This window comes from Etheostoma spectabile, chromosome 15, assembly GCF_008692095.1.
Source record: "Etheostoma spectabile isolate EspeVRDwgs_2016 chromosome 15, UIUC_Espe_1.0, whole genome shotgun sequence".
NCBI classification, from domain to species: domain Eukaryota; kingdom Metazoa; phylum Chordata; class Actinopteri; order Perciformes; family Percidae; genus Etheostoma; species Etheostoma spectabile.
The window spans coordinates 14430177-14440930 of record NC_045747.1 but is presented as its reverse complement, the minus strand read 5'-3'; the positions used below and the strand labels follow the sequence as shown (position 1 = coordinate 14440930).

Below are 10754 nucleotides of genomic sequence, written 5' to 3'. Positions count from 1 at the left end.
AGTCTCGCTTTGCCAGACCTTCCTCCACAGTGCTGCGGAGGAAGGTTTTGGCTAGTCAACATGGCATTGCAGGTGCCGTTGCAAAATAGCCCCGACAAGAAACTTATTTTGGTGGGACGTGTACTTTCAAAAGTGGTTTTAGTTGTGCAACAGAAAACTCGGATTGGACAGATAGTGTAGCTAACTATCTGGATTTACCCTGCAGAGATCTGAGGACCAGTTAACCATAGTCCTCAAAAGTCAACCAGATTTTAAAATTCCAACTTTCCGGCAGCACCGGAGCAATCCTGAAAGTGAAATGTCGTGGCTATAGACTAGTGGTGGGGTTTAGAAAAATGAAATGCAGTATTAGTGGGAACTGAAGCTTTATACAGTGATCATCAAGAGATACTTTCTGTTTACGTACTTGTTCCCTCCACTAAGCTTGTATCCATGAGTACGGGAAGAGCTGCCTCGGATGTGGACGTCTTGCTCCTGTCCCGATCTCGTTCCCGGTCTCTTTCCCTTCCTATGGATGAGGCCTCCCCAGCTCGTCGCTGCCTGTTCTTCTGGGCCTCCATGGCTTTGAGCTTCCGGGCATGCTTGTGGCCTTTATAGTGGGCCTCTGCTTGGTTCTGCAGGAAAATGAGAGAAAAGCAGGTCAGGAGGGAAAAGCAGAAATGAGTGTTTGACTCAATGCATTATGTGCTGGAAAGACTGAGCCCACGTGCAATAAATGTTAAAATGCACGCCTGAATATTCACTCTATTGCAGGCTTACACAAGACGAGAGTCTGTTTCCACCTGATAACAGCGCTGGCACATTGGGAGGCCAGAGGTATAATTGCATGTGTAATATGCAACAAGAGAGAGGATCCCATCTCCACAACTACCCTATTAATGTGCACTATGAGAGTCAGCCTCTGCATATCCTAGACGTGTGGCAATACATACACACATCCGAGGACTCACACAAACCCACAAATACAAATCAGACAGCAAACACATTCTGACTGACTGCAATGCAGCAATAAACACGTTCACACAAATTACCCTCTGGGTGGATCAAGATTTACCTTCACATTCTCATCATTCTCACGGCCCCGTTCAATCCGAGAACAAAGCCCCTGTTGTCAGAGCAAGCGTGGATACATAGGAATTGCAGAGAAATCAATACAGATATCAGTCATTAAAAGCTAAAACAACCTCCAGGGATCAGCTCTCATCAGCTCCTGGCCTAGATAGAACATGGTAGAACTAGAACCCGGCTAAATGAGTTCCAAATTAAACAAATTAAAAATAAAGTGTGAAAAACTTAAATGTCCACAAATAACACAAATTATAAAGAAGAGTAATATGGACATTTTCATACCTTCAGTATTTAAGAGTTAATGGATGAAGGATTAAGAATAAATTGCTTTTTTACAATAGGTGCATGTTTTGCTATGTGGAGCAAGCTAAGTCTTACTGCCAAGATTGCAATGCTCCGAGCCCTTATTCAGTTTTAATTCCATGAGAAATAAATCATGCTAATTTTAAGAGACAAAACAAGTTGAGTAAAGAGACTGGACTTCATTTTCAAGTACTCCTAAGTGAGGAATAAGTATGCAGAAATGATTAAAAGAGTGTTTCAGTAGGAGCAAAATGTGGATATTTCTGATTACCAGAGCATCCACAATACATATCCCATAAGCAATAAATGCAATTTGTGCTTGTGCTGTGTCGGTGCACGGATACAAGGTTCCAGGCACACATACATGCACCACCACTGCCACCAGTCTTATGTGTTAGCTCCATGTAAACATTAGCAGTCTGAGAATGAAGTTAAACAGGTACACTTCACATTAGCGAGCCTAATGGTGGGATATAGAGGAGACCTATGAATAATGTGGCTGTCAAAGCATCTGTAAAAACAACTTGAATACTTCAGCACATCGTGTGACTGATCTTCTGTGAAAAGGCTTCAGAGATTAGCGTGATGTGACGAATTCTGCCAGTGCCTTCTCTACCACCAGTCTCTCCATCCAATTCAGCCTCAGTGGAGGCAGAATGACAAGGTGTGAAATGAGCTTTGGTTTTCACATCACTATGCCGGCCAGCAGGATACAGTACTCTTCTAAGGGATCCCTCATTGTCCGGTGATTAAGCAATCCTACGGCTAAAAGTAAACACTGGACTTCAGTATATCTGGTGCATAGACATTATGTTCGGTGGGTGTGGAACATGTCGCCCCATAGCCTCTAAAATGGCACTGAATCATCTCTCCCAAAAATGACTTGCTTGTAGCAAAATTAATGAAAAGGCATAACAAAAATCGAATGGATCTGCCGATTGGTGTGATTGATTAATTCAACAATCACTGAGCTGCCTGTTTTGATTGTGGCGGTGCATGTTTCTCCTCAAGTTACTAAACATTCAGATTGGTGGTAACAAATATTGCCTTTAGTAAATTTGCCAGACACAGTTGTCTCTGTAATATTTGCAGCACTCTGGTACATGTATTTGTAGCTTGATTATGTTCTATCTACGTTATCATAATGTAAAATTTTAAATATGATGAACAAGAGAAAATACATCAAATAGTCTTGCATATTTATCCATTTGCTTTCAGTTAAACACACACACACACAAAACAACAAATGCCCTCCTATTGCAGCCAGTATTAAGTTTAGTTTATAAGGTGTTTTAAATTCAGGAAAATGTCCGGTTTTCAGTGTTTTTCATGGGACCATTAAGCGTGTACTTAAATTGACTGTCGCTTTACACAGCGGAGCACATACAGAGAGCGGATCAGATAGCGGAGCACATACAGGGAGCAGATCAGACAGGGAGCACATACAGGGAGCAGATCAGACAGTGGAGCACATACAGGGAGCAGATCAGACAGCGGAGCACATACAGGGAGCGGATCAGACAGCGGAGCACATACAGGGAGCAGATCAGACAGGGAGCACATACAGGGAGCAGATCAGACAGCGGAGCACATACAGGGAGCAGATCAGATAGGGAGCACATACAGGGAGCAGATCAGACAGCGGAGCACATACAGGGAGCAGATCAGACAGCGGAGCACATACAGGGAGCAGATCAGACAGCGGAGCACATACAGGGAGCAGATCAGACAGTGGAGCACATACAGGGAGCAGATCAGACAGTGGAGCAGCATTGCACACAGAATGCCAAAGCGTAAGTGTAGCTTCAGTTGCAAAAAAAACCTTTTCACGTATCGACAAGTGGGAGGCGGAGTGCGCCGTGTGCAAAGCTAGCACATTTATTTCAGTGTCTAATATATGTGCTGAGATCTCAAAGCTCACATGGACACCGAAAAACCTCATCTTTTTACACTGAAAAGGTGTTAAGAGATATTTAGTTGAAGCTGGATTTTGAAGCTGACACAGATTTAGAACATTATTTCATATTTATTTATTTGAAAAGAGCTATTATCTTGTTATAGGTTGTTACATATTTTATTTTATTACATAAGTTATTTTTATACCATTGAGGCCTAATAAAGCATGTTCATTAACCTCTGAGAAGCCTGTCTGAATTTGTGTTTTGATGACGGGCCGAGTGTCCTCTTTTTTGGAAATCAAAATATGGTCACCCTACATTATGCATAAGGATAACTTGTTTTTTTAATATGTGAGCAAAGTCTGAGGAAAGTACAAGGAAGTGTTAGGAGAGTATTCATGCTCTCAGAGAGACAGATAAAGCTACAGTGAGACCTGCATCTTCTCTTTAAGTCGGTGTGCATAGACAGGGAATGGGATTTGCTCTACTGTCGGAGCACGTCGGAGTCTCCTCTCCCCCCTCAGTTTGCTGTCTCCTGTGCCTCAGCCCTTCTTTGAAGATGGAGTCCAAAAAAAGTGGGTGACTGTGTGTGTGTGTGTGTGTGTGTGTGTGTGTGTGTGTGTGCGTTTTATTGTGCCTAGACATTAATGTCTTAAGGCTTTCTGGACTATTGTCTATTTGTTTATGTGAATATGCATGAAATGTCATGGGATGTTTGTCTTTGTGTCTCTCTGTGTGCATGTGTGTGCTCTAGCGTGCATGTTTGCAAGTGTACAGTATGTGAATTTGTGTATGTGTGCACGTGCTAAGGGTGTTGGGAGAAATGGAAAGCAGAGAATGCTGCTTCCTGCAGGGGCTACTGATTGTTTCTGCTCTTTGCTGATAAACGACAGCTTTCCCTGCTGTCTAATCCCTCATACCAAAACAACAAACAGACACACAGACACACACAAAGACACACACACACACACGCGCACACACACACACGCACGCACACGCACACACAGTCAGTGGACAGGCTTTGGTAATTGGGGGACGGCAATATTTTCAAAAAACAACATTCAAGAAGATAGCACAAAACAAAGTTTTGTTTTTCTGAGACTAGTCTCACTTTTTGGAATAGATTGCTTTTATGTTGTAAATCACACAGTCTGGCATGCTGTCTCTTTCTCTCTCTTATCGTCCCACAAGCTTTCTATATTTCTCATAAACACCCAGGCAAAAAGCCACTAAAACATTTCTTACCGTTGAGTTAAAGCGCAGGTGGCAAATGTTGCAGGAGATAATCTGTTTCTTCTTGAGGGGCTGAGGGACACCAAATGTGTGGTTGATCACTGCCTTCTGGACAGGGTCCATCTGAGAGACAGTAAGAGAAGACCAGTACAAACAACATTAGGGCTACCTATTAGATTTTATTTTCCCAAATGAGAAATGTTTGTGCAGTAGAACAACTCAGAAGTGAGGTTGTTCCCCAGTAAGACATGATTAAATCTTTAGTGTGGCCATACTTTTATTAAGTATCCCCTAATACATCAGTAGACTGCACAACATTTCACCCAAATACTTCCATTAGCTGCAGTAGAATGTAATGGGTAAATAACTTCAGTTATTCATGATAAATGGTGTCAGTCCCTCAGGGGCAACTTTCATGATTCAAGATTTGGTACCAATATTGTTCAACATAGTGATTAAAGATTTTTAAAAAATGAACAAGAAATCAGGGACAAGCAGGTAGTGTCTGCCTGTTTTAGCTGAGAAGATTTACGATAACTGCATGACCATGTGATGTGAGGGGAATGTTTCAGTTTCTCCCTGCAGGGAATGTGTGTAAAACCTTTGTGCATGACGTTTCTTACATCAGTGGCTGTTTTGCCAACAGTACATTCATGGAGTAAATATTAACTTGACCATATTTTTTATTTTGTTACTTTTTATAAAAGAGAAAATCAGAAATGCTTTGAGAGTCATACTGCCGCACTCCTTATGATGGGCTAGATTAGGGTAGGGCACATGTCAGTATGAGAGATAACCACCTGAGAGACGAGTGGAAAGGCCTACTTTCTACATTTAATCAATCTATACTTCATGACAACTGATTAAGCATTGCTCCTACACTGTCACAATGATTGAGTGTTATGTGACTGCATTAACAAATGTAAATATATTCAGGTTGATTGTAATGCTTTTCAGCAATAGATGGCTGCATTCCAACAGTTTCTAGTCTTTTCTGCTTTGTTACAGTGCAAAAGTGAGCAGGTACACAAAGTATCCCAGGCACAGGAGAAATCAACAAGCCATACCAAGTTCAAGTTAGTAGAAAATAGAACTATTACAACAACAGATACACACATAACTTTGAGAAACAAATCCTTGGCCAATAAAAAGAAAGTCAAACAGTGCTTGACTGCCTAAAGATAATCTAAGACCTGAACTTTAGATGACATATCTATGCAGTAAGAGGAAAATTCACCAGTTTATATATTGACACTCTACGTAAAGATGGCCTTGCTTGAGACTCTGAAGCTCTTTTTTGACACAAGTCTGCAGTGTGACAACAATTATACTTATCCAACACAATTTCTTATTGATATATCAAACTGTATTCTATTTAAGATATTTTCTTTTTCAAAATGTTTTACAATAATACAATATTTTTCATTTTCAATTGGCTTTGAACAATGTCAATTCTTTGCACACAAAAGTAACACCTATGATCCACCCACACAGATGTTTCCACTTATTTGTCTAGACTTCTTCTCTGGACAGCGGGGTTTTGTACACAATGTCCTTGATCAATATCATCCTCACTGTTCAGTTGCACCTGTTAACTTGGGATATGGGCCAACATTGAGAAGAGGTCTAATCAGCATGTTAACGGAAAGAAATGGGTCGGTGTTCTGAGCACTGAATTTACATAATTATTTAAGATAAATCTCTTTATGAATCTTTCTATGTAAATCCCACTGATAAGATTTTTTTTTTTTTGCATGCAGCTAGTTTCCATACTTGACCAATTCTCATTTTTTAAATTTCCCTGCTATCTTTTTCTTGTTTCACTTGCTGTTGCCAAAGCAATAGGGGTAAGCATGCTGGCTTGAATTTTTATCTTTAGCAACATGATTTAATTTTACTTATATGACAGTAGACTACTCTACAGAAGCCGAGAACGGCCATGGATTTTTTTAATGCACTTAAAGTTGTCTCGTGATAACGACTTATTTTTTGTTGTCTCAATATAACAAAGTTTGTTTTCTCAAGAAAACATAGGAATTATTTTGTTATCTCGACATAACAAAGATCGTTTTATTGATGAAAGGAGCCAGTTAAAGTGGTTTGTGCAGCTGGTAAGGATGCCTTGGAGAAGACCCAGGACTAGGTGGAGGGATTATATCCCAAACCTGGCCTGGGAATGCCTTGGGATGCCCCAGTCGGAACTGGTTGATGTAGCTCGGGAAAGAGAAGTTTGGGGTCCCCTGCTGGAGCTGCTGCCCCCGATACCGTATAAGCGGATGAAGATGGATGGATGGATGGATGGATGCTGTTGCAACAGTTCCTGTTAACTACTTAACTGAATTGATGGCTCATTGATTGCACCTGTGCTTGCAACATTTAAGTGACCTGAAAGCATGACCCCGCAAGCACTGGTGAAAGGGACTGCTCTTGGTTTTAATGTCTGACTTTATTGGGCACCTGAGTACTTTTGTGTTATGCAATTAAATTGAAAGGAAACCTATTTAGTTTTCAGATATGTGTCTTTCTGTTGCGATTTGCTTTTCATCACCTCACAGTAAAGACAGGAGACATTCTGCTGGTGTGGAATCCTATTTACTGTATGTGACTGTCATCACAAAACACTTTTCATATAGTCTGCAGACCTCCAAAATGGGGCTGAGCCAAGAGGAGGCCTATGCTGTATTGAGAGAAGTGGAGCTTGATTCACAGTGTCCAGGATAGAAATACTCACAATACTGAAAAAATGGCTCCTGATATTGTTCTTGCTGATAAAAAAACAACGATATCACTGCTATCAATTTGTAATTAGCTGGATTTATACTTCTGCGTCAAAGGGTTACACTTTACTTGTACTTGTGCGCCTCCTCTGAAATATAACTACATGTCAGGGTTACTGTACAAGTGGCAATATTGAGGACTGTATGACTTGTGATTAAGCTGCTTGTTTTCTCATTCAAGTTTCTGATGCTTTTGGAGACTGTTGAGAGTGAAGCCAACATTAAGGAAATTGAAGTAGTCTTTTTCAGTGACCTATATTTAGCACAGCCATTTCACTGCAGACCTTCTGTTCACCGCAATCACAGCTCTGTAGGAATTGATAGAAGGTGTGGGTACGCAGATGATAATCCTGTTTTACGACGATTTACGCTGCCTAATGCCTAATGCCATATAACGAATCACAGGTTTGCAGTGACAGAAAGACTTCATTCCACATGTAACCAAAATGGTGTATGTTCATGTAAAATGTAACAACTCCTTTATTATTTTGGTTTGGCAGCCACGTAAACACTGCGTAAAGCACAGCGTAAAATAGATTAAAAAAAAAAAACATCACAACATCCCCAAATTATAACTACATTTAAAAACATCACAACATCCCCACACTACAAGTCACAAAAATAACAATGTCGCCAAGGCGTAGTACACGGACGTCGATATGCGGGTTTTGGATCAGTAACAATAAGTAAATAATTTAAATCTCTTTATAAAACAGACCTGCCATTAACTGCATAATGAATAACATAAAATGTATATGTCGCCAGTTGTCCCGCCTGGCTGTCAAGTGTTTCAACGCATGCGTGATAGAAATAGTGTAGGAAAACCTACATGTATTTATGCGCATGCACATATTGGATCGCACAGGCAGCACAGATTGCGTACCGACAAAAGGTAAACACAGCGATGGCACAGTGGCAGTCTTCTATTTAGTAATGACACATGGCAAAATGGCGTTATAAGTTACCTGGATGTAGCTCCTGTTCTGTAAGTATGTGTGTAGCCCACCGAAGCCCTGTATCACAAAGTAAATTAAAGAATGTACACACAGTTACTGTGGGGAATATAACTGAAGCATGATACAGCCTGATCACGTACAGTATATACTATTGGTTATCTCAATCTGACACTTAACTGTAGCTCAAAATCTACACCACAGGTACCTATGGGGGGGGGACCTCCCATTGACCCCTTGCATAGACAATAAATCCAGCATTAGTCATGTTTCTTCTTACACAGGCTCTGTAGGATAAGTTTGTTTGTTCTTAACACAACTGCATTGCCCTGTTGTTACAAGCCTCGCTACTGCTCATATGTAAAAGTTCATTGTAATCTCAGTTATGTGACTGTCTAATACAATATGAGCCAGTGCAGCTGAGAGGGAAGTGTTGGCCAGACTGATTCAGTTTTAACTGTCTGTGAATAGATGGCAGACAGTCCCAGGACGGCAAACTATAAACAGTAGAGTGAAAGCAGAGGCTTCATTAGAAAGTCTGCATGCCCCAACGACAGCGGATTTCATTGCTGCACCCTTCAGCATGATATCACATATAACAATCATCTTGGATCTCTCCCCAGGCTGGCCCAGGGCCTGCCCTAGTCAATTCCTCTGCTTGCTTGGCAGAGGGGTGAACTTGGAGAGGGTTGTTCTCACACTGAGTTAGAGCGCTCACTGGAACCACACCGATGGCACTGCAGACAGCCTCAGCTGCCCAGAGATCAAGAAATGTTGGTGTATTGATGGCAGCAGCAATGACACACTGCTTTGCTTTCTTTCTGATACACAAGCCTGAACATCGGATTCCTTGGTACCACATAAAGAGCTGTGCCATGTTCAAGGCAAAGGCCTCAACTGCAAAAGTGGAGTCCATTTACTATGGATTCCTCAAGAAGGCCAGGTGTTTGAGGGGAAAAAAGCACACCTGGCACTGAAACCTCTATTCTGGTGGTATATCTCTCCCTCAGGACAACCTTTGTCTTTGTTGCTTTTTTTTTTTTTGGCCTCTACAACAACATGATTAAACGCTACCTCTGGGAGCAACTGACTTTTCCCTTCACCAGCCAAAGCCTGACCAGTGAAACCTAGCTCTCCCAATCCTGCGGCACTCTGTCCACCTTAGCAGGGCAGGCTGCACACAACTATTTGTTTTAGGAACTGAAGAATGTGCCCATTGTCCGTCCGCAGCCATCCTGAAACGACTGCTATAAATGAGTCTTTTGTCCAAGCCCTCGGTCTTTCCCCGCCATCCTGGTGCAGACAGAACTTATCCTGCGCCGAGCGGCTGAGTCCGTGATGGGATTTCATGGTAGGTAGAGAGAAAGAGGCACACAGAGAGAGGAGGGGGGGGGGGGGGGAGGATGTAAGATGGGACACCAGGGAAACCGGAGGATATTTAGTTTTGGAGACAGGTTCATTCATCTTCCCCCCTGCACACGTCCGGGACAACGTGTGCCTTATCAGGGCTTAGAGAACCTGGGGCTCCCAGTTGAATGGACTTTGTGATTAATGCCACAGCTGCGCTGTCAGACTGTGTGTTATGGAGGCTAATCATCTCCTCCGTGGACTGAAGCGACACTGATTTGATGTCATTTCCACAGTTATTATAATTTTTGCATTCTGGTTGCGGTAGATTCCACATCCTACTGCGAGTTGTATTCTTTTTAACAATGACTGAAAGACTAAATATCATTGCAACTTTGTAAGTATGATTTTCAGCCTTTCTACTGCCATTTTTTTCTACTATAACTTAAATTTTTTTCTAATCAAAGAAGCGTGATGTCCAAAAGTAAAACATTGCTTTAAATTCTGTGATGCATTTGCTGTGGTTTGCCACACATATTTTTTATCAGACAAAATAAAGGCTTTAACAGAGCTATGAGTCACAGACGTTGGGGTGGAAATAGAAAGAGCAAGTTTCCCATTGAAACATAAGCACAACACAGACAAAACACTGACCAGAGACCTGCCCTACTACATCCACCACTAATATAAATACATGAGGGTGTTAGAGGAATAATTGTTTTCCGTGCTGCTTTTGCTGATGGGCATGCTCAATCCTCCGTAGGGTAGTATAGGCCACCCAAAGCAGTGGGCGGCAGAAAAAATGAACAAAGTTCACTTTTTAAATAGCAGGTTGGAGACCCCCTACATACACACATACACATCATACAGCACACGTTTATCCACCCCCTCACACATGTCCCCCACTGTACGAACCAGCCAGCCAGATATCTGTGTGGCCCTACCTCTCCCCCCCCAAACCCCCCACATTTTTTTTCCTCGCTTGGTTTGAAAAGGTGTAAAGTGTATGCTGGAGTGAAAGCTCTGGCTTATGTTTCATTTACAGACCACAGAACTGGAGATGGTTTCACAGTGTGTGATGAGGAAAGTGAACACACACAGACACAGCGTTAAACTGGGATCAAAGAAATCCAAAGTGCCTACACACACACACACACACACACACACACACACAC

At 41.8% G+C, this 10754-nt stretch overlaps 1 protein-coding gene across 6 annotated transcripts in view; it reads right to left on the bottom strand.

Moving 5' to 3' along the window:
• Window positions 1-10754, bottom strand: part of znf385c (zinc finger protein 385C) — a 146285-nt gene that overhangs the window by 12888 nt on the left and 122643 nt on the right. For 4 of the 6 annotated variants that reach the window (XM_032537952.1, XM_032537950.1, XM_032537951.1 and 1 more), the window contains 3 exons: window positions 8245-8292; window positions 4515-4625; window positions 407-614 (listed from right to left, as the gene is read on the bottom strand). In XM_032537952.1, the coding sequence (XP_032393843.1) occupies window positions 407-614; window positions 4515-4625; window positions 8245-8292 (367 nt within the window). The remainder of the gene's footprint in view (window positions 1-406; window positions 615-4514; window positions 4626-8244; window positions 8293-10754) is intronic. The other 2 variants (XM_032537955.1, XM_032537957.1) reach the window with 1 other exon arrangement.